The 24,956-nt window shown below is 42.1% G+C and overlaps 1 protein-coding gene across 8 annotated transcripts in view; it reads left to right on the forward strand.

Moving 5' to 3' along the window:
- The window catches only part of SNAP47 (synaptosome associated protein 47), a 28,349-nt gene extending 4,107 nt beyond the window's left edge, over positions 1 to 24,242 (forward strand). For 3 of the 8 annotated variants that reach the window (XM_081834458.1, XM_081834457.1, XM_081834459.1), the window contains exons 2-5: positions 6,693 to 7,239; positions 10,878 to 11,362; positions 19,710 to 19,846; positions 22,588 to 24,242. In XM_081834458.1, coding sequence (XP_081690584.1) covers positions 6,743 to 7,239; positions 10,878 to 11,362; positions 19,710 to 19,846; positions 22,588 to 22,734 — 1,266 coding nt within the window. In that variant the 5' untranslated portion in view covers positions 6,693 to 6,742 and the 3' untranslated portion in view covers positions 22,735 to 24,242. Of the gene's footprint in view, positions 1 to 208; positions 312 to 2,029; positions 2,137 to 6,692; positions 7,240 to 10,877; positions 11,363 to 19,709; positions 19,847 to 22,587 lie in introns of those variants that run through there. The other 5 variants (XM_081834461.1, XM_081834462.1, XM_081834456.1 and 2 more) reach the window with 3 other exon arrangements.
- The last annotated feature ends 714 nt before the right edge of the window (positions 24,243 to 24,956 follow it).

The raw sequence follows: 24,956 nt of genomic DNA on the forward strand, positions 1-24,956 counted from the left end.
TCTAAGGTAGGTCAGAACTGCTAACGTGCTGAAGCAGAAATAAAATTGAACCCTGAGGAACCCTGCATTGAAGGGTATCATTGTATTTTAATATTCTGCTGGAAGCTGCCCAGAGTGGCTGAGGAAACTCAGCCAGATGGGTGGGGTATAAATAAATTATTATTATTATTATTATTATTATTATTATTATTATTATTATTATCACTCCCCAAGTATCACCGTCTGGAAACAACCATCCATGTAGGACTAGAACCACTGCAAAGCGGTGCCACTGACCCCTACTTGGACAGTCACTCCAGAAGAATACCATGGTCAATGGTATAAAAAACCCCACTAAGGGTCAATGAGAATTAACACGGACACATTTCCCCTGTATCTCCTCCAACATAGGTTATCATGCGGGGCCAGCAATGCAGTTTCTGTGCCAAAATAGCCTAACCCCTGATTGAAATGGATCTAGAATATCTGTTTCCTCCAAGAGTGCCTGGATCTGTTCTGTGATCTGGATCTGTTCTGTAAATAATACCCCAGGGATATGTGAGCTCTAAAGTGGCAGGAGCTTTTCAGTAATTGTTCTAGTGTTAGATCTATAGGAAAGATATGGCAGCCTGACTACTATGGAACTGAATGATTTTGAACTATCCATTCAGGCTGACATGACAAACAGTTCTCTGTCATCTCAAATTTATTGCAACATGATTTTTGTAGACACACAAAATGATGACACACAAAATGATGCAAGTATAGAAACACATGTTACAACAAACATCTAAACCTTCAGTTGGGCCTCTTGTTTTTCCACAGCAGGCCTAGCAGGGCTGCTCCTCTGGCATTCTTTTATTCTAAATTGAAAGGCACTGATTCTTAGAAAACCAGGAGTTGGGTGGGTAAGAATTATGAGCAAGCTATACATTATACAGGCAATCCACGATTTGCTCAGGGGTTGCATTCTGGGTCATCACCCATGGTAGTGGAGTGCATATAACCACGCCCCCTTTTACTGCCACTTCCTGGTTTGCAGTGATGCTTGTGTGCTTTGAACACACGCAAAATGGTCCTTACCTATATGCCGATGCATATAATAGACTGATAGCCCACATAACTATCACTGCTTCCCAGTTCCCATTGGAAGCAGCATTCCTGGAATTAAATGGGTTGTTGGGCTGCTGTTACGTGTCTTTGTGTACACAGTGGTACCTCGGGTTACATACACTTCAGGTTACAGACGCTTCAGGTTACAGACTCCACTAACCCAGAAATAGTACCTCGGGTTAAGAACTTTGCTTCAGGACGAGAACAGAAATCGTGCTCCAGCAGCACAGCGGCAGCAGGAGGCCCCATTAGCTAAAGTGGTGCTTCAGGTTAAGAACAGTTTCAGGTTAATTACAGACCACCGGAATGAATTAAGTACTTAACCCGAGGTACCATTGTAATATATAAGGCAGGCTTTAGTTTTGTAAAACAAACTTGTAACTCATTAATGCTGAGACACTGATGACAAGAGATTCTATGGCTACTTCCTTTGTGAGCACCTCTTGCAGTTAATTGGGTGAAAACATGAAAAATAGAGCTTCACGTCTGGCATTCTTTAAAAACCCTGTTCTGCTCAGAGATGTTTCCATGGAACCTCCAGAGAATCTCTGTTAGCAGTGTCTCAGTTTGAATGCAATACATTTTTTGTTTCTTTTGGTGTAACTTTCCTGTTTAAGCCATCTGCTTAGGGTAGTCCCAGTGTCCTCCTCTGAGACATAGAGTAATGGTATTTAGGATTTCTCATCTGGCATGGCTCACCTGACACCTTTAAGATCACTTTGCATGAGTGATCAGCTGTAGTGTGGTCTGCATGTGATACCTGGGATAGTAATAGTATACTAGGTTCTGCAATATGAAAACATGACTAGTCAAATGGTAACTGGCTCACAGATGAACAGTGACTCATGAGAGCCAAGAGTATATAATATCCAGTATTCTCCAGAGACTCTTAATTTCCTTGTGTTATTGGAAGGCTAGCAAGTATCTGCTTCTAAGAGATTGTTCAATTTTTGTTTGACTCTGAAATCAAAAGAAAACTCAGTGACATGAAAATTTCAGGGATGACAGCCTTAAAGTGGTTGTCTGAATCAACATCCAGCGAAGGTAATGTTAGGAACAACATAGTTACATATGTATGGAAACATATCTTGCATAGTAATTTGTGTGTGTGCTTGTAAACCATAACAGCATGAAACACTGTTTATAGAAGGCAAAATGGCTATGATTGTTGGGCTGGAGACACATGTATATTTTTTTTGAGCACTTGATTTCTCTAATGACAACTGTAAACCAAATATGAATTGGCTATTGAAAAAGACTACATTTGCTGGAACTTCTGTTGACAATTATGTGTGATGGACCATTCATTCTTTTTTGTGTTCATTCTGGGAAAGAATAATTCGTACGTGAACTAGTCTCCTGTGTATGTTTCAATGTCTCCAGGACTGACATTATTTGAACAGGTTCTCTGTGTAAGAATTATATAGTCTTGTTTATTGGAGACTAGATTTCTTTTCCAGAATTTTGTGCTATGTTTTATGTAATAATTACAGGCAGTCATTATACCTTTTAATTTACTTAAGTATTATTTTCTGCTTGGGGTTGTCAGGATTGTTTTGTGACTAGGGCATCAGGGTTTTGTTAATGGATTATGTTTAGGTGCTTCCAGTTAAAATAGTTCATTAAACCCCCTTAAAACCTTGCTTCTAGAATTGGCATGATGGTCAAATAATAGGTGATCAAATATCATTGAACATGCCATGAAGCTGATGATGCTTGAAGAAATAGCTTGCTGTCTATTCAGCAAAATACTGTAGTGGCTTTTGCATTGCTTTGAATGGTTTATGTTCTATTTACTTCTTTTTAAATTAAAGCATCTTAAAATAGGCTTTCCTCTGCTCTCCCATACCTCCTCCAAGGAATGTCTCTTCTGAAATGTTGCCTCTTCTGAGATGTGCATACATCATCAAAATGTTTTTCCTTCTTCTGAACAACTTTGATTCATTTGCAAAGACCAACACCCCTGTAGGTCACAAAGTATTTAAAGGTTACAGAGGGTGGACCTGCCTCTAATGGAGGTTAACAATGGCAATAGCCTTTCTTATCAAATGATAGCAACAACACTTAAGACATTTTTATATTACATATAATATCAAAATGCCCTTGACCATACTGTCCCACCCGTTAGTCCCAGCCGAAAATATTAATTGATATACAAAATAGAAAAAGAGACTATTTTACACTCAGTTGTGTGCAAGTCCACAGTTTGGTTTGGTTTGGTTTGGTTTTAACTGTAATACAGTGGTGCCTTGCAAGACGAAATTAATCCGTTCCGTGAGGCTCTTCGTATAGCGGTTTTTTCGTCTTGCGAAGCAAGCCCATTGACAGCTTAGCGGATTAGCGCTATTAGCGGTTTAGCGGCTTTTAGTGGATCAGCTGATAAGCGGCTTATTAGCGGATCAGCTGATAAGCGGCTTAGGGCTTAGGAAAAGGGGGGGGGGGAGAGAAGGGAAAAAACCCCGCAGGAACTCGCAAGACATTTTCGTCTTGCGAAGCAAGCCCATAGGGAAATTCGTTTTGCAAAGCGCCTCCAAAACGGAAAACCCTTTCGTCTAGCAGGTTTTCTGTCTTGCGAGGTGTTCATCTTGCGGGGCACCACTGTACAGCAAGGGGATTTAACATTGTAAGCCATAGTTGGATCAGTGGCATCGAACTGCAATAAAAGAATACAACAGGAAGATTTTCTTTTTCATATCGGCAACTCAGATAATAGCTTGCACTGTGCAAACTTGTGTAGATTAAATTAATGGGCACCATATGAAACATAAATGTCATTTTAGATCTTCATTGAGTACAGCATGTAAACTGCAGTGACATGTAGCCTTTGATAATGATCAATCAAAAGCTTATAATAGACTATTATTCATGACAATTATTCAGTGTCTGGCAACAAGCAAGGCCTTGAAATTGTTTATTAGACTAGGCAGTGGCTAGCAGATTGCAAATATAATAACATAATTGCATGAAGAGCCCCACTTATTAGCCTTGACTTACTGTGAATCTTCATGTGGGAGGAAGAATACAGTGTTGGAAAAGCACTTTCCATAATGGACAGAGAATTTTTACCCCTATGTCTTATAATACTAGAACTTGGAATTGTCTACTGAAATTGGCAGGCAATTCAGGACAGATGAAAGAAAATACTTTTTCATGTAACATGGCACATAGTCAATTTATAGAACTTGCTTCCATAAGAAGAGGAGATGGCCACTGGCTTAGATTTAGGTGGCGATTCAACAAATTCACAAAGAAGAGATTGGTCAGCGCCTGTTAGCCACGCTGGCTAAAGGGAACCTTCACATGTGGAGGCAAGTTACTGTTGAATACAAAATATGGGGCGGGGAGAGAGGGTTGTTGCCTTCACGGCATGTTTTGTAGGCTTTAGCCTCCCAAAGGCATTTGGCTGGCCAGTGTTGTCAACAGAATGCTAAGCTACACAGGCTTGATCTGACCTATTTCATTTCAGTTAAAATATTTTTCAACTACCCTTGTATGTTACTTAAGGTATAAAGCAACTGCTGCCAGCTTTTCTAGACCTAAGGCCCACCATTTAGCATTCATTTGAGACATGAGATTTGCTTTTAATTTATCTCCAGTGTTTTACTCCATTCTATTCAAGGTCAGGATAGTGCTTCATCTGATGAAGCATACTAGTCTGCGAAAGCCTATCCCATAATTAAACTATTAGTCTTTATGGTGCCACAACACTTGTATTTATGCAACACACTAACTCAGCTAACCCTCTAAAACTTGTATACATCGTACTAGCCTACATTCTGCTTAATAATGAGTGTTGGCACCACAACAAGGCAAGTAAAAGCAAGAGAAGCGAACACACAATAAAATATTGTTTTGATTTATTAGATTTGTATATTGCTTCATACTAAAAGTCACAAAGTGATTTACAGTACAGTGCATTTAATACAATAAAACATTAAACAATTCACAGTATCAGTATTACTCAAAACACCCTAAAGCCCAGATTACAACACTATTATTAAAGCTGCCTGTATGCCTAGGAGGATAAAAACATTCTTATCTAGTGCTGAAATGGTAGTAGTCAGTGCCAGACATGCTTTACTGGAGAAGAAATATTGTGGAAAATATACTTTGTTTTTCTTAAAAGAGTGTGCCACATGGCATCCTTCTGTTGCCTTGATCCTATAGGATCTCAATCTTTTCTCTGCCAATTTTTGTCTTTCTGGGTTTTTTTTTACCAGTTCTCTCTTGATTTTCTCAGGAGATGGCATCCTGCAATTAATGTTAGGTTTTGATCTCTTTGTGGGGGTATAATATAACCCACCAAGGCAAGGCCATATAATGGTCTGCAATTCTCGTGTATCTTTGGCAGAAAGAGGGGTGTGACACCACCCATTCCCTTCTCTAGGTTTTGCTTATATTGTCTAATGCCTCTTGATATGGCTGTTTAGACTAAATCATCTATTTACAGGCAACCCCCCATTTACGTAGGTGTTGTTAATATTTTTATTATTTATTGAATTTATGTAGCGCCCTATACCCGCAGGTTATGTTCCAAGGCACCGTGTGTTTAAGTGAAATCATTCTTGTTACCTGTGATATAGCCCTAGCAGGGTTTTTCAGGTGCAAGAGAGGGGGAATAAAAGACCTTGGGTTATTTTCTGGTTTAGATTTCATTCTATGACTCAGATAGCAGAGGGGAGTGTTGCAGTTCTGATTACTGATGTGCTTTATCAGCATATCAAATTTATATTAAGAATTGGGGCTGTCCAAATTTTGGCAACCAAGTACAGCAGTGAACACACTTTGCTTTGCTTTGCTTTTCACATGCTAAGTAGATAAATGCAGAACTGACACCCTTTATCAGATACGGTCACTGAGTAATAGAATGGATGTCAGTGCATGTAATCAACTCAGGTGTGACATAATTACTACAGTTATTACCACATAGCTTGGGAAGAAAACCAGTAGCCTTTGTCTATATGGGTGCCTCCCTAATTGCTTCCTACTACATCATGGAAAAGGTAAATGTCACTTGGTAGCTGTGCCAAGATATTCATAGGTTCTATTATAATCACAACTCTCGTCTCTCAGAAATACCATCTTTCTCTTTTTTTATCAATAGAGCATTTTACAAAAGGTCTCAGGCTTACTCTCTGGCATCAGTTGTTAAAAAGTTCTCTGGTAGTAGTTCTGGGAAATGAATGTCTCACCGGGGCTTTGAAGAGCTACTGCCAATCATCATTGGGCTATGTAGACCAATAGTTTTACTTCAAATAAGGCAGCTTCTCATATAAATAACACCATGCTTACATACCAAAATATCAACCTATTACAGTTCATAATTGAGAAATGCTAGTTTCTGAGTTCATCTGAGAGACTGCATATTGCAACTGATCCTTGTTCAGATTTGGTATTAATGGGTTCCAATTTGGGATTAGTGGGTTGAAATTTCAATCCAGTCTTGGATTGTATGTTTCAGTCCAAACCCACCCAAAAATTAGGGAAGCGGGGAATAATTCCACAGCAAATTTTTTTTACAGTAAAACAGATGATAGAATGGTCAAAATGTCATTTTGTTGTGAATCGTGAATTGCATCATTTGTTTGCTCCTTGTTTAGAAATTGATTGTTCCATTTGCCTTGAGGAAGAAGACACAAGCAAAAAGGTGATGAATGAGGTCATTCGTATCCACACGTGGCCCTGCTCCTATTACATCAACTCTGAGAAACGATGGATTTCTGGCAAACTCTGCCTGACACCCATTTCGGTCAGATTTACAGCTGACAAATCTGGAGAGCTCCTGGCTGACTTCCATCTCTCTGGCATCAGTGAGATCAAGAAGGAATCTTCCAACTTCATCTTCAGTTCCCTCACTGTTTTGGAAAAGAGCACCAAGCACTGGTTCAGTTCCCTTCAGCCCAACCGAAATGTTGTTTTCAATATCCTTGAGCACTTTTGGAGGGAACAGCTGCTCTCCTCGGAGGGGGCTGCAGCCGGGGCCATTTGCCCCCAAACATCCAAGGGGCAAGAGCTGACCGGCTTGCTGGCGGGATCTCAGAAACGGCTAGAAGACACTGCAAAGGTGCTTGAGCACCAGGGGGAACAGTTTGATAACATCATGAAGGGACTGGACAAGATTGAATCAGAGATGGATGTAGCAGACAGGTATGGCAACACACAACTGACATCGGAATGATTCTTTTACTTGCACACTCAAGTCCTTTGCCTTCCTTTTGTGAGGAAACAAACCAGAAAGTCTTCAATTAGCCATAGTTCTCTGTTTGTCCAAAACAGGAAACAGTGGGTAACAGCTTCAGAAGAAGTCAGAATAGTAAACCGTGGATTGAATGTGACTGAATATCCTGGCTTGTTCCAAAGCTGATAACCACAATTTCTTTATTTTAACAAAGCAGGAAACTATGGTTTATTAGAGACTTCCTTATTAAATCATGGCTCATGTGAATGGGTTTTGTGCACAGGCAAAGTTTAATTCATATCTCTGCTTGTTAGACCAAGATATGGTAGTCGGTACTATCCCTTTGTGTGATCCAGCAGGCCCACAGTTAAATTTTTTTAAAAATAGAAAAGACAAATTCCTGGCTTGGTTGGTTGCAAAGTTTTGGAAAACATAGCTGAATATGTACATAACAAGACAAGAGAGAGCTAACTTATCAGCTTGGCCCAGGATGAAAGAACTATTTTAGGCTCACTTTTTTAGATCTTATACAAACACTTTGAATTTTTTTGCTTTTGTTTCTCATTGTGTCCCCCCCCCCCCCATTAGTTGATGGCTGTATCATATTACAAACTATTTTTAAAATACCTCTTGGTTTCAAAAGTAATTTGCCACATGATGTAGGTAAGGTATTATTAGAGAAACAAGCCCACAGCCCCATTGTGCCTGTGGAACTAGGCATTCTGTTTTTAATTTAAAGGAATAAAATCTTAACAGTGAAGAAAGAAATTACTTGCCCAAGTCCATTTCAGGAGTCGGTGGCTGGGTTGGCAGATGAACCAAAGGACTGGCCAGATTCAAAATGCTTTCACTGGATGATGTTAGCTCCCAGAGGAAGGATAGGTATTCGTAACAGGCCAGAGTCTCACCTGGATGATGTCGTGCAAAGGGGCCAATCGGAAAATAGTTTGTGTGTTACCTCAGTGAAGTGGAAGCTGAGTAACCTTTCAGGACTAATTCCACAATCATACCACAAGGGGCCATTCTGAGTCTGTTGTCAGACTGGGAGGACGCAAGGAAAGGTTTTCTGAGTCCGAGAAACTAATACTTGCAGACATATCTATAACAAAAGCAGAATTCTGTCGATGCATTTCTTTGGTAGTAGTTTGAGAACTATTTTGTTAGACACAGTAGATCTACCCACTGAATTGACTTCCTACCTTTCTGGATTTTTTTAAAAAAAGTTCTCCCCCTGGTGAGATAATTAATTGGCTTTTGAAATCGGAAACAACTGGCATTTTCCGTCAAGTGGAAGCTGAATATGTTTTACAGTGATTGCACCTTTATTTCCTTGTGTTCTTGAGCAATCTCCAAACTCCAAATTAATTAATTTAATTTCGATTTGAGGTTAACTGTGGTTCTACAGGATTAATTTGGATTATTCAAGATTAAAGAAATTCTCCGTTTCAACCTTCTTGGCTAGCTTCCTTCTTCAGAATTGCTGCCTGACTCACCAGTTTCCAAACAGGAACATTTGCTAGAATATGATGTAACTTGGGCTTTTGACAAATAATTCTTAGCTGTGGTTCACCATGTGTAAAATGAGAATAACAAGAACATTCAAGGGTTGTTGTGAATAGACCCTCCCAAACCCAGTTGGCTGAGTACCTGTGATGTCATGGAGCATTCATAAACATTCCAACTTCTCACAGTAAAGGTATTCCCAAGAGGCATTTGTCATAAAAGTTAGCTTGGGAGAAAACTTGTCCCGAGGCCTAAGGACAACAGTTGCTGTTTGGCAGGGAGAGAGGCAGGGAAACAGAGCTGAAAAACTGGATAGGAAGAAGGCCCGGAACAAGGAGAGTTGAGGGAAAGACGAAAGGAAGGGTGAGAGATTAGATGTGGGAAAAGGGAAAACCTCACAAAGAATCCTGGGAAACCATACAGAACTCAGATACGAATGTTAAAGCAACTCAGAAAATTAGGTGTTGTTACTGCTTGGTGTTGCTCGCCTCTCCAAGTCAGAGGAGGATATCTTCACTTGCTCACAGAGCTCGACTTTACCATCTGAAGAAGTGTGCATCTGAAGAAGTGTGCATGTACACGAAAGCTCATACCAAGAACTAACTTAGTTGGTCTTTAAGGTGCTACTGGAAGGAATTTTTTTATTTTGTTTCGACTTTACTAGTCATCCTTGAAAGCTTCAAAACCTCCCAAGAAATATTATAATACAATGGTACCTTGTTTCTCAAACTTAATCCATTTTGGGAGTCTGTTGGACCCCTAAACTGTTCAAAAACCAAGGCGCGGCTTCCAATTAGCTGCAGGAGCTTCCTGCACTCAGTTGGAAGCTGCAGAAGCTGTGTCAGACATTCAGCTTCTGAAAAACATTCTCAAACCGGAACACTTCTGGGTTTGCGGCGTTCAGGAGCTGATTTGTTCGGGAGCCAAGCCGTTCAAGTACCAAGGTACCACTGTAAGGTTAAATATATAAAAACTTAAACTGGCTAATGACTATAGACTAAAAGCTAACTAAAAACAAACTGCAGTTTTCAGAGCTCGAAAGGAGATGCAGCCTTCTCATGGCCCTATTGCATTCCCCCCACCCCCACTATACAGAACAGGCAGGCAAAAATGTTTGGTGCTCTTTGATTTAGGCAGGGCATTAGTGGGGGAAGATTGCCAACTGAATTTCACATACTGATCTTTGATTTCAGGCCTGCAATATACATGATGATTAACAACCTCATAGGGGAAATGGCGTATTAGACTGGTCTTGAATATTCCAGTAATGCTTAACAAATGCTTACCAAAATAAATGGTAAGGATAGATTCCAAAACCAAGGCAGTATTTTGTATGACTAGGTTTACAGTGCCAAACCAAGAGAGATTCTCTTGAGTTGTGCAACTAGGAATGCATAGTTACAGATGCAGCCTCTTAATGTTTGCAGCCCTAAGCACAACCTGTTTCCAGTTTGATTTTCAATGCCAGAGCTTTTTCCAAGCAACTGTTTGCAGTCTCAGTCAGTGGTAGATGTAGACTTAGTAGCCTGCAAACCCAGGTGTATACACAAGTATTGCTCTCTCTTCACTACGTGCTTGAATTTCCTGTGCCTGCGCTTTGTGATGGAAGTGTGTTTTAAGGACAGGTGCTTGGAAGAATAAGGTTTTGTTTTAAGAACCAACGCTGGACTTCATAGAGATTTGGCTCCTAGTTCATCAGTGAAGCTTGTTGGATTGGGGGGGGGGGCTTGAGCAAGTTGCTCTCTCAGCTTACTTTATCTTACAGATCCTCCACCCAAAGATGTGATGATGGATGGCAGTTTAGATGTCTTTAAAAATGGAATGGAAATGCTAATGGAAGGAGGGGTTCTCAGCAACTATTAACTCTATGATAGGAGTGCTGTGGACAAAAAAAGCGAGTGGCCATCACCTTCATGCCCTGCATATGGGGTATTCTAGGAGAATCTTGCAGGTTGTTGTTGGACCTAGAGTAGCTGGACCTTAGTCAGATCCAGCTAGGCAGTTTCTGTTTCTTTTACTGAAACCACACTTTTTCAAGGAAAAGTGTGTGAGATGCCAATATAGCTTTCTATTTCTGATCATGGCGTATGTTTCTTCCTGTTAGGTTATTGTCAGAACTGGAATCTCCCGCTTGGTGGCCATTTGGTAGCAAACTGTTGAAGGGGCCATTAAACGTAAAGCCAAAGGAAATCCCTGCCGTTTCTGATTCTGGAAACAAGGATGGAGTAATATTGCGAATCCCAGTTATTATCACTGAAAGGACAGATTCCAATGTCAAGCCAGGCAAACTCGCCCTCTTGGCTTCTGGCCTGGAGATCAGCGATTCCAACTCTCAACTCCTTCACTGGTTTGACAAGAAGGATGTAGACGATGTCAAAGTTCATACACCATATGAAATAAGCGTCCGCCAGAGGTTCATTGGGAAACCAGACATCAGCTATCGGCTGCTGTCAGCAAAGATGCCGGAAGCTATCCCCATCTTAGAGATGCAGTTCAGCAAGAAAATACAGTTCATGGAAGATGCTTTGGCATTTGCTGGGTCAAGGAAGACTCATCAGGAAGATGTTGGCGCTTCCATTTGGCAAGCAGGTAAAGGGCAGAAGGAAGATGATCACTAATCCTGCATATTAATCAACAGAACTAACCATCTTTTAAATAAATTTAGTGCATTTATTGAGAACACGTATTAGCAATAATAATACATGGCATTTTTAGAGGATTTTAAGAGTATTCGGAGCACCTCAAATACATCATCTCAGTAAATTTTACAACAATGCATTAAAGGCAGGTTTGCATTAATATCAGCAATTGCTGATGTGTTCGTGGCTGCAGTAGAATTTGGACTAGGAATTTGCTGATTGTTAGTTCTCAAATGTTTTCTCTTCCTTAGCCCATGAAATAATATTCTTCTGGTAGTTCTGCAGTACAGTTTTAGATGCAAGAGGACCACTGGGGCATTACTGAAATAATCTTGGAGGAATCTCACTGAATGAACCTTTCATAGTTTGCTTAAACTGGAGGTTGCTAAGCCTTACAGATTGCCTTACATATAGACCCATTTTAACTGCTACCTCCAAACATGGGTGATGTAAGCCCGTTCCACAGCACACACAAGACCGGATGGAATCTGTATCTCCAGCCTTCTATTACCATAATGCAACACATCTTTCTGTGAAACTCCTGTGTGTTCTTTTTGCCATTTCCATCATTTCCTGTCTTAATTATTCTATGGAAATTCCAAATTTTAGAACTGTGAGTAGGCTGTTTTGAACAATTAAGCACAGCATTTGGGTTATATTACAGAAGACCTTGTGCATCTTAGTCTTTGGTTGTGTTTAAAGAGAATTTTCCAGCACTCAAAAACATACAATGCAATCACAAGCCAATCTGTTAAGAAGCTGTGCTCTGTTGTGCCCCATGCTAAAATTAGATTTCAGCAGGGATTAAAACGTTCTCTTGTTGACCAGTCGCTGAGGTCCAGTGCTTGGAAAAGCTTATTAATTTTAAAGGAAATAACTCCCAGGCACCTGGCGGTAAAATGTCAGCGTTAACAACTCAGAGGAAAAACAACCTGCTGGTTTTTTAAGCACTGAGCTACATCCTGGCAAATTGGTGTTTAGTTCCTGATGTGACAACTGCTGTTACATAAAGAACTTCTTTTGTGGTCCGGATCTTAACTCTCTCCTCTTTGCTATTTCTATATTTCACTCAGTTTTATTTTTTACACACCAACCAAAAAGTGTTTTTACTGTTAAGTAGGAAACATCAATAACAGAAAGCAAGAGGTGGTGGAAATTTTGACTTTTTGCAATTCCCCCAAAAGCTGCTCTAGTCATCTTGCTTGTTCTTTCATTCTCTATATTATTTTGCCATTGACGTTGCACTGCCACTAGATGGTAGTCTACCACCACATCTTACACGCCAGTGTTTTCTCTTCCCCATTTCTTTTTACATAAACGAAGAATTAATTTTCCTAAAGTGGTAGAGCAGGGAGGAAGCAAGCAGATCTGTCTGTTTTATTCACAGATCAAGGGAATTCAAAGACTTCTTGTAGAGTCCCTGTATGAAGTGACGCATGGGCATACTATTGCTGCCTTGTAGGGCTTGCTGATCGAAAGGTCGGTGGTTCAAATCCCCGCGGCGGGGTGCGCTCCCGTTGCTCGGTCCCAGCGCCTGCCAACCTAGCAGTTCGAAAGCACCCCCGGGTGCAAGTAGATAAATAGGGACTGCTTACTAGCGGGAAGGTAAACGGCGTTTCCGTGTGCGGCTCTGGCTCGCCAGAGCAGCGATGTCACGCTGGCCACGTGACTCGGAAGTGTCTCCAGACAGCGCTGGCCCCCGGCCTCTAGAGTGAGATGGGCGCACAACCCTAGAGTCTGTCAAGACTGGCCCGTATGGGCAGGGGTACCTTTACCTTTACCTTTAACTAGCTATTGTCTGTTGAATGGTGGGCTAAGATCAAACTGTGAATAGCATGAATTGTGTGCACTTGCCTCTTAGCTGAACATAATATCTGAAAGAGCACTTCGTTTTACCAAAGTGACTTGTTCAGCTGTCAGAATCAAGAGGCCTGCAATTTTAGGTGCAAATTGCTATCATTCAATCTTTGGCATTTTAAACCAGTAATCTTAAACCTCTGGAAGCTGAGGTCCTTCTTTTTGCCATAATCTGCAACACAGGTTGTCGTTATTACTATTATTAATAGTTAGAGCCATGTATGTCTATCCTTCGACTGTCTAATATAAAAAAGTCATGGATGGTTCTGCTTCAAGTCCAGTCTTCCTCGGGCCAGTGGCACAGTCTGTTTGTTGCAACCTGCTTTAAACTGCAGTGAGCAAAATCGTCAAGGAAATATCTCAAAAGTATTTTCGGCTTTGTAAAAAGCCTTGTGTCTGGGAATATCCCAGGGCATTTGAGCCATAGGTTTCTTGCTGGAAGTGGCAGACACTTTCATGGAACAGTTCCCAGAAAGGAGAATTGCACCTGAGCTGAAATGCATTGGCATTGTCAAAACTTGATTTGATGAGGATGCTTGGGTGCTACGGTTCATTGTCTTGCTTCCTCCCTTCCAGAATCCAGGTGTCTGCTTGCTTTTGCAGCCGGGGGCGGGGGGGCGGGAGGGAGGGACACTGGGGTCTTGGCTTATACCAAAGTCAGCTTATTGATCCAGCTAGCTCAGACGCCAGTCTTTCCCAGCTCTTCCTGAAGATGCTGTAGGTTGAAGCGGGGACCTTTTTATGCAAACATGTGTTCTGTGGCCCTTCTCCCTGTTGCCACAGTGTAATCACAAATTACAGTGGTGCCTCGCAAGACGAAATTAATCCGTTCCGCGATTCTCTTCGTCTAGCGGTTTTTTCGTCTTGCGAAGCAAGCCCATTGACAGCTTAGCAGATTAGTGCTATTAGCGGTCTAGCGGCTTTTAGCGATCAGCTGAGAAGCGGCTTATCAGCGGATCAGCTGTTAAGCAGCTTAGCGACTTAGGAAAAGGGCGGAAAAAGCGGAAAAAAACCCGCGGGAACTCGCAAGATTTTTTCGTCTTGCGAAGCAACCCCATAGAGAAATTCGTTTAGCGAAGCGCCTCCAAAACGGAAAACCCTTTCGTCTAGCAGGTTTTCCGTCTTGCGAGGCGTTCGTCTTGCGGGGCACCACTGTAGATTTTGCCAGAGATACCAATAGGACCATATGCGTACACGAACACCAAACTAGAGAGAATGACTTGCCAAATGCCACCCAGTGAGCTTCATGACCAAGGATGAGTTGACCTTGACTCTTTGAGACTCAAACCCCTCCTTCCCACTGCACCACACTGTGGCTTCCTGGGACATCAGGTCAGCCTTTATTCCAAGGTAGAATTCCCTAGAACTGAATAATTATTGAGAGACACTAACCTAGAGACTCTGGAGGAAAGTGTGCCCCATATTGCTCAGGGTAGTTAATTTTGCTGCGCACGCCTTGTATTGTGAGGACGCTTTTCATACTTTTCGTATGAAGACACCATGTATTGAATCAGGCTGCCGCTTCGTTCAGCTCATGTTTGTCTGCTCCTGCTACCTACAGCGCCTCCCATAGTCCTGCCTAGAGGTTCTTCCCAGCCCTGCTCCCTGAGATTTCTGGACATGTTGGGGAATGAACCTGAGCCTCCCCTTGTTGCTCTCATGTTTGTGAAAATAAATCAAAACTATTGATAGGTGCAGAGCATGAGGAAATGAGGCAAGTGGAAGGAATTAAAAACCATGGTATTGTTATAATTCTGATAGAATTTAGCCTCAAATAAAAGTTTTGAGGCTCTTTGGGATTCTTAACATTTGAGGCTACCAATCATTTGTCAGATACAGCATCTTCCTTAACTTGCTGCTTCTGTACACACTAGGAAAAGCATATACATATTGTCTTTTTTAAAAAAATGATTTTTATTAAAATTTTAAAGGTTACATAAGTAATAAAAAAATAACAAAAAAACACCCAATTAAACCAAAAAAGAAAGCAATACATAAACACACAACAAAGAAAAAAGATAAAAAATGAAAAACAGACCAAAAAAAAAAAAAAAACCAAAAAAGAAGAAGAAAAGAACAATTCAAACCTTTACATGACTTTCCTTCTTTAACTTATTTCCTTGACCGCCTCACACCTCCCCTCTTTGTATTCTGGTTCAGTTAGATATTTCCACAAATCCTTCATCTTTGTTTTTATCCTAATAATTTATCTTAATATACTGTAATTTAACATTCTCTTCTTTCACCAATTAATCATCCATTTTTACTTTATTTAATCTTGTTTCTCATTAAAACTAATATATTGAACTTGATCTCTTAAAACATTTCCCCTAGGGTCATAAAAATTTCATTCCACGATTTTTCCATTTCTCATTAATTTTTTTTTTTTAATCTCCTTATATACACTTTAAATTCCCAATTTCTTTCCTCCGTCTCCCCTCCTCGGTCCCGGCCCCTGCCGTCAGTTCCATCAACCTCCCAGCTTCCATCAACCTGGAGATCTGATATCCGAGGCTCTTAACTCTTCTTCATTTCCCTTCTGCCAATCTTCTTGATAATCTTTGGTGCTAAAAAGCAGATCTCGGGGGGAGCTCCAACCCAACGATGCTTATATTCCTTCTTGACAAGTCTGCCAGGTTTCCATAATTAAAGCTAGGGCCCATAAAGTATTCCAAACCTTGTTTCACAATTCTTCCAAGTCCAAAGGCCCCCAAAGCTCCAATCTCCTCCTGGCTCAAATTCATATTCCAAAAGTCATTTGATCCCTGCATCCAGATCAGGCCAGGCACCCATCTTCAAAAATTGGCTTCTCCTAATTACAGTCATATAAGGCCTCAAGTTGTAATCCTCCATTTGCCTCTTTAGGGTTAAGGCTCCCCCATGTTTTGCTTTGTATTCAACAACAGCAACTTTCTCCTTCTCTAAATCATCAATTTGTTCAGTTAAGAAAGATTCTTGTGCCGGGTTCTTGTCGACTTCTATGCTGATGCCCACTTTTGTTCCCAATATATCAATATTAGTAGCCATGACGTCTGTCTGTTTATGCAGCTTTCCCAGCAGATAAATTGTCCTATTCAGAACAGACGCTACTTCTTCCTTTACCGACATTCTTAAGATATTCAAGGTCAAAACTAGTTTCTCACAGTCCTTATCTTCAGACCAATTTCGCACCTGCACACTTGTAACAATGTCCCAAAACTCCCTCTAGAGGGAAACAGTCTCAATTTGTATCAATCCTTTCCAGCACAATTCCAAAAGTATTGGAATCCAATTTGTTTAGAATCCAATTGTCCACAGGCAATGCGGCTTCGCTCCGTGAAATAAGCGGTCAATTCAAAGCACTGCGCCTCTCACCCCACGTCGCTCCGGATTCCCGATACCGGGTCTCCCTGCGAGTAGGTGGCCGCTGAAGGTGCCAGCCAAATCCCAGGTTCACAGACTTCTCCCATCTGTGATTTCTAAGGGTCTCCACCGTCGCCGTGGCGGTCAGACCCTGCTTTTCACGGAGCCGGTTCCTCCCGATCGGAGGAGCTCCGCCATTGCCAGAGGCGCTAACCCGGAAGTCTAGCATATACATATTGTCTGTACACATGGCAGGGAGCCACAGCACTTCCACTTCCCTAGAAAATGTACATTGTCAGAAACAAGTTTGCAGCATGTGCACATTGCAAGTTCACATGTACATCTCAAATGTTTGTGTATCCCGTTTTTAAAAAAGGTGTGAAATGCCTACCAACAGTATTAGCAAGTTTGCATATATTGTGATATCTTCTTACTCCTCAACCTTGTAGGAGCCACACTGAACAAAATTTGAGTATATGTCTTCTTCCAATTTGGGTCCACTGTCTGCCTTAGACAAAACTTGCCACCTCTTTTTAGGAAGGTATAACAAATTTGATGGCATGAATGAATTTTATGCGGAGAGCAGCGACTCTGATGGATCTGTGTTGAGTCTCAGTTCAGCAACTCAGAATGTGAGATCACCATCTACCCTAACTAAACCAGAGCTCCAGCAGAATTCACAGTTGTCCCAGTATGGTGCTGCCCTGCACTTGCCATATTTCCCCGCACTTGAGTCATCGTCTGTGTTCCTGCTTCCCATCCTGAACTTGCTTTTATAAAACAGTGTATACCAAGCAGCTAAAGTTTTGGGAGAGGCACCTGAAAGGGGAAGTTGCAGAACATCCCCAGCACACACAGAAACAAGTTTTAGCCAGTGTGTTACTGTGGAAATTACAGTGTTACACCTGTACCAGGAGTTTGATTCACTGGGCACAAGCTGATGATTTCAGACAAAGTTTAAATTTATACCCGTATGAATGGTTCTCTTGTAGCAGATCTGCCTGGGTCCCAGCTCAGGAGCTAATGCTGCGATAACCAAATAATTCCAGGGGATTAAGAGTTTGCAGTAATTACTCCTGTGGGGATTTAGAAGCTTTTATTTTTAGCTGTAGCTTTTGTGTCTGCCTTTTACATTAAGTAACACAATCCAGAGCAGTGGAGCAGGCTCTGTCACAGGGCCAGACGTTTTGGCATGGGTCCTTCGAAACCAAGAGCGAGCTTCAGCTTCCGACGCACTTTCTGGCCCGTTGCCCCACAGCTGTCGGGGTGGTGGAGGATGCTATATGGCAGTGGCAGCTTCCTCTAAAATGTGTTGTCCTCCTCCCTTCCAGCAAGGACCACAGGTTGGGGGGGGGCGTACTCAGAGCATTTCAAGAACGAGATACTCCTGGTGCTAAGCACCTGCAACTATCTGCGTTGCAAATAATGCCCTTTAATTGCCACATTTAGCTGGTATCAGATGCCATGATGGGAGCCAGCGCTTTAAATAAACCACAGGTGGCTTGCTGTTTCAGGAGTCGCCACCTGCGGGCTACCATGTGGATTCACTCCGGGAGCCCCAATATCATCTGGCTTACATTTTTGTTCTGAGGTTGGCTAGCTGACTGCCTTTGCAAGTGGTTTTCAGAGGATCTGCACCCTACTGGTTAATCAGCACTGAGGGAGAGGAGTAAAAGGGCATCAGCACTGACGTTAAGAGAAAAGTTAATGCAGCTTTCCAAATAATAAAGCGAGGGAAGTTCAGAGTTGAAATAGGCTACAGACAACTGGGGCCTCCTTTACCAAACGCCAAGAGGAAGATGAGTCTTGGGCATGAGAGGGGAGGGGGCTGTTTTGTGGGATTTGCGCCAGGATGGAAGTTGCTTCCATCTGTTTCCCTTTCTCCAGAAATGGGAGCAGCCATCTCCTCTACAGGATCTTGTACTCTGGGCTTGTTCATGTACTCCAAGTCCTATCCACCTACGGCAAAGGCAGATAGCATGTGGACATTAGCTTGGAAATTATAAGTGAGCACTGTGGTGTCGTCCACATGCATTACTTAAGCATGTTGCCCATTAAACCTTCATTTAGTTATTCAGATCCATCCCTGCTAGTTGTTCACCCCTGGCCTCTTCCCACCAGCCCAGTCACAACCCACTTTTTAGAATGCAAGCCACCCAGTGAGCTTGCCTAATATGCACAATGAGTGGTAAATCAGAAGGTGACCTCTGCCTTTGCAGGAAGCCTTGTAGATTTTCCTTTAGTGCACGCTGCCCTACAGGAAAGGCCATGAATAAGTTTTTCCTAAGCAAGCAATTGCAGGCCATTGCCACCTCAGGATATGAAAACTATATTTCTGCAGCAGACGGAAGGTCTCTCATCCAGTATTCCCTTTTCAACAGTGGTGAACTCTGAAGCCTTATGGGAAGCTCTTGCATGGAGGGAGTAACCCCCATGCTTAGCAAGTCTTGATTCCTCCCCACCCTTGCTGCACCCAGTTCCATCTGCTACATGAAGTCTTGTTTGCAGTTAATAGCATGTTTTATCCTGCAGGTGTCACTGTGTTGCTATCTCCCCACCACCACCACCTCTTTAAGCAAGAATATGCTGGTTGAAAGCCGCACAGCCCTTTGCAAGTCTGTAGAACTGCCTGTTCTTTAGCACACAAATGTGTTAATGTAATCCCCGTGTCAAGATCTCCCACTCCGAGGAACAGCTGACTTTGACATCATGGTTCTGAGAATTTTGCTGCCACAACGGCATCAGCTGGTGACATGGAGCCTGGGCAAAGAGGTTGTCCATCAACGCCCCCCCCCCCCGGGTGAAAAGTCCTTCACATTATGGAGGCGGTGTGGGGTATGGGCATAGCTGTCAACTTTTCCCTTTTCTTGCGAGGAATCCTATTCACACTAAGGGAATTTCCCTTTAAAATAGGGAAATGTTGACAGCTATGGGTATGGGCTCAATATGGGGTTGCTGCTTTGGGTAGCCTACATTTATATCAATGTACAGTTGTGTCCATGGTATGTGAAATGGTTACCCTAATGAATAGAAAGCTTTGGATTTTTCCAAATAAAATATGTCAAGTGTTCTTCCAACCTGCCGTCTTCTTCTTGCAGCAACAGGACTGATAGGAAACATAGTGCAAGCTGGACCAACACCCTCCTCCTCGCGAGGAGCAGGAGGAAGCCAGCAGGCTCAGATACAGAAGCAACAGCAGGTGGTTTCAGAGTCTGAAACTCAGGAACTCAAACAGGTACGTCAGCATCAGTTCAGGCTGATAGCAGGGTGGGCAGCCCAGCTTCTTGGTCCGCAGCATACTTACTATGCTCCCATTTTTCAACTAGGGACTCCCTCCTTTCTTGCTGTGTGGTTTGTGGAGCATGGAGTAAATGTCTAGAAGGGAGATGGTTAACTTGTTTGTATTGCCCAGCCAGGGTCTGGCTAGTTCTAACATAGGAGCAGGAGGGAAGGAAAGTGTAAATACTTGCTTATTTCAAATCAGAATTACTCAGCATAAAAATGCATACCAAAATGGAATGCAAGCTCTATTAAAAAAAACCATAGTTCATTCAAACTAATGCGGCCTCCAGCTCACAGCTACCACATACACTGCCTCTGCCTCTTATCTGCCTGACATTCCTGCTTCTTGACCTCCTGGCTCATAATTGCCCAGCCTCCTGTACTCTGGTTACACATTCCCTCCCTTCCTGCCAACAAAACAGAGCCTCCCTCTCCTTAGAACCCATGTGAAGGTTTCCTCCCCCCCCCCCCCAGCCTCAAGGAAGAATTCTGGCACAAAGCAAGCAGAATCCGCTGTGAGGTAGGACGTTTAGCTTGAGGAATTTTGTTGCTTCTTCACGTGCTGGACCTGCGTGCAGAATGCAGCCTTTACCTATGACAGTAAAAGCTTGTTAGATTTTGAACTCCAGCTGTATTCAGCTAGAGCAGAAATGGTGGTAGTACTTTGAGTCAGTGCCACATACTTGGTTGACCAATCTACCCTAATCTTACAATAATTAAGTGCAATTTTGGCTCAGGCTCATGAGATACAGGAGAAGGATTGGGGTTTGTTGGAAGAATGCAAGTTTCCAGAGAAATGCGGCTATCTAGGGCTTGACTAAGACTTTCCCGGGCTCATGAGAAGAGCCTACTGGATCAGGCCAATGGCCCATCTATTCCAGCATCCTGTTTTTACGATGGCCAACCAGATGCCAATGGGGAAATGATGTCAGAGAAAAGGTTAGCCTTCCACTCCATTTCTAAACCCCTTTTATGCAAGCTGAGTTACACCTAAACTTCCAACAGTGGGCTCTAGTTGCCTTAGCAGAGAAGTCCTATAATTTTTATAGAGAATGTTACCTTGGTCTGTCATTGGAGGAAGGGCCGATGAACAGATGTGAGTAGCTGAGAGGGCACATCTCAATTTTCATCCAGTTAGAGGTGGATCACTGCAAATTAGCAACTCAAAACCCATTAAGTGTCTCCCTGCTGAGAGTTTTTCCTTTACCAGAGGCAATGAAATTCTAAGAAATGAGGGAATGAGATGCACAGGACATATGATGAGTGTTGATAGGTACTGTCCTCTCCTGCTAGAATGTAGAAACTCATTCTGGTGCCCATGTTTGCAGCTGTTGATAGAGCAATTCACATGTTGACAACCCAGACCATACCATGGTTTACTCCATGAGCGTATAGATGGATAATACTGAGAGAGTGGGAATGAACTGCCTTTGGACAAGTGCACAAAGTGTTGTGCTAAGAAATAGGTGCATGCAGTTCAGTGCCACAGAGAAGGAAGCTGCTCAGCAATGTTTTCCCTGAAAGGCTTTTTAATTGGATCATGCTGTTTTCGGGCTAAACGGGGACACTTGTTGAATGTCTATAATTAGCTGGTTTGCATAACAGAGTTTCCTTGGTTAATGACAGATTATCAGATTTTGGGGAGCTGATTACCCAATACATGCTATCATGTTGTACAGTAAAATGAGGTTTTCAGTTTTGATTTGTAATCCCTCTGTCCAAATTAGAGTTCATTTTTTTTAAAAGGGCACTGAATCTTTTAGGAAGCCGGTTGAGCCCAGGCTTCAATGACCAGACATCTTGTCATCATTTTACTCCACCAAAATAGCCATCTCTTTCTCTCTCCCCCAACTTGGCCCAACCTCAGAGTCAAACCTCATTCTCACACGAAACAGCCCTAGCTGCAAAGCTGCTGAAAGAGGAGGATTTAATCCAGCTGTTGTCAGATTCTCTGCTGGAAAAAAGAATGGATTTTTATTTTACTCCCTTTTTATTTTACTGATGCTGCCTATGCCTCAGTTGGTCATTACATTGCAGATGGAAAAGTTATTAAGGCAGAACAAATAGAATTGATGTTTTAGCTACTGAGGTGGAAATCATAGGCACACTTGACTGGAAGCAAACCTCACTGTACACAGTTGCAGTTACTTTGGTGTAAGCATACGTAGGAAATTCACTTACTAATAATTTTTAATAGCGTCTGTTCAGGTTGAAATGTGTGTTAATGATGCCTGGGTACAAGCAACAATAAAACCGTGTGTGTGTTTATGTGAGAGTCCCTGCATACCTGCACACATGTTCAGAAACGAGCCATTTTTTCTGGAGAGCAATGTTGTGAAGATACTCCATCAGTGCCCATCACAAATAATTGAAATTGAGCACCATATCTTGTATGTGTCTTACATTGAAATAATAGGGGTTTGGGACTAGAAGACCCTTGTCTTGTCAGTCTTCTGATATTGATCCTTCATCAACAGAATTTCCCTATCTATGCTGCCTCATCCAGCCCCAAAATAATAATCAGCAGATTGGTTTCACATGCATACATAGTTCTCTTCCCACAGTGTATTTTTTCTATTCTCCTCACCCCGCAGTAAAGAATCTGAAAGATTTTGCAGGGTATTGTGCTGATTGCTGGCAAAGCTTTTAACCAAGTGTTGCTGATAAATTGATCTTGGTGTCTTTTCTGAACAGATTCTCCGGAAACTCAAGAGCCTGGCCTTGGAAACGGAGACAGAACTGGAAAGGCAGGACGAAGCCCTTGATGGCATCACTTCTTCTGTGGATCGAGCCACCATGAATATTGACAAACAAAACCGCAGAATGAAGAAACTGACGTAGCGCCCCCGAGAAGCTGGTTGCAGAGATTGCAGCTTGGAGCTCAAGCCATAAGATCTCCAATGTTTGTGTTAGCTGACTGAATTCCCGAGAGGGCTTAGGACTGGAAGATGAAAATGACGAGCAATGGAGGTGATTTTGATAAGCCCCTTCTAAATTGCAGTGAAGTTCAGCTAAAGTATGAGGAGCTTAATCTCTACTGCTGGAATCGGGCAGTATCCTGATTTGTGGCAGATTTGAGAATACTCCCTTGCATGCTCATTGACTTTTTGAAAGAAAACTGCACTGTGCTTCAAGGGAATGAATAGAATACAGCAGTGTGCTGGGGAGAATCCTGGTAATGTAGGCAAAGCATGATTTGCAAATGATGCATTTTATGACTAACAATAATTGAAAATTTAGAATAGCACCTTTAGTTGCTGTGTTTATTCAAGCCATAAGGGAACTGACTTGCCTTGGCAGCATACGATCAGTGAATCACTATACCTGCTGGATTGGGGCCAATATTTATTTATTTATTTATTTATTTAGCTCACATTTTTATCCTGCCTTTCATTCAAGGAGCTCAAGGCAGCATATATGCTCTCTTTCTCCCTGTTTCATCCTTACAACAGCCCTGCGAGGTTAGGCCGAGACTGGCGCAAGGTCCCCCAGTGAGCTTCATGGCTGAGCACGAATTCGAACCCTGGTCTTCTGGGTCATGCTCCAGCACTCTTAACCACTACACTCCACTGGTGTATCCATATTTTACAGTTTTCTGTTTCTTCCAGCGGTGACCCAGATGCAGCAGCTCTTTTCTGTTTCCAACAACTTTGCATTTTTGAGATATACTACTGCTTCTGAACCTGGAGGTGCCATTGGACTATTGTGGCTAATAACCGGACTAAAAATGCATCAGTTTGCCTAATCTCTTTTTCAGGCCATCTAAACTAGTGGCAATCACCTATTGACTTAATTGGAATCACTGTCAGTTTGTGCCAGTGACCTGGAAGTAAAATCCTCTTCCATTTCTACTGTCTTTTCTAAACAGATACTTAAGAGGAAAAGCGTGAGGCACCCCTCTTTGAAAAGCCAGTTTTAGATGCCTGTGATACACTGTATATATTTAATATAATTGAAAAAAGAAACAGCCGCAATGTTTGAATTTCATTGTTCCTATGGTTATACAGTCTATTTAGCTGAATATGATTGATTTATTACCAAGAATTACTTCATAAAACAAGTTTTAGATGTGATGTAATAGTTTATAGGAAGAATCCAGTCCTCCTTACCTTTGGTTTTTCTGGTGTTGAACACAGTAGTTCAGTGCCATTCTAAATTTACCTCGGCATAACCATGTGTCTTACATCAAAGCTAGTTCTAAAAGTTGAATTTGCCGATTTATCATTATTCGCTCTGGAATTACTGGACTCCGTGAGAAACTTGCGATCCAGAAGTAACATTTGTGAATTAAGTGTCAGATTAAGTGTTTTCTCCAGCACCTGAATTTGAATTCAGGGGCAGTTTTTGCATTTCAGCCAGAAGACCCATTAGGTTCTCTGAACGTCTACAGACAAAAATGTGTTTAGCTGTACTTTAATATTAGTCACATGTATATTGCCTGCTAATTGCACTTTTAGAGCAAATTAGTTTGAAAAAAAAGTAATGCTGTGCCAAATTTAGGTGAGGTTCCTTTTCCAGTGCATGGGGTGGGGGTGGGGAGTGAGTGGAATCTTTGAAAAATCCTATCCACTATTCCCAATATTTAGAACTTCTCTTTTTTTGAAGGTGTTGTTACCCTGCTTCAACACACATACTTTACAAAACCAAACAACCACACCAGAATCATAGAATTTTAGAGCTGGAATGTGCTACAGGGTCATCTAGGCCAACCCACCGCTTGCAGGAATATTATGCCTAAGAAGGGGCTCAAACTCACGACTCTGAAACAGGTGTGATCCTGCATTGGAAGGGATTGAGCTAGATGACCCTCCAACTCTACATTTCTATGATATTGTGGATCATGAGTGACTACACAGCCAATCAGGGATCACATATTGGACACATGACTACTTTGCTGGGCTGATGCTCCCTGTCTTGCTCTTGCCAACCGCTGTTATGTGGGCAGGGAGTTCCACAGCTTAGGGGCCACCACAGAGAAGGCCCTCTTCCGGGCCACCGCTCCCTGCAAGCCTTGTAAGTGTGGAGGCACTACCAAGAGGGCCCCTCTGCCGATCTCAACACCT

This window comes from Podarcis erhardii, assembly GCF_964252035.2.
Source record: "Podarcis erhardii genome assembly, chromosome: 12".
Lineage (NCBI taxonomy): Eukaryota > Metazoa > Chordata > Lepidosauria > Squamata > Lacertidae > Podarcis > Podarcis erhardii.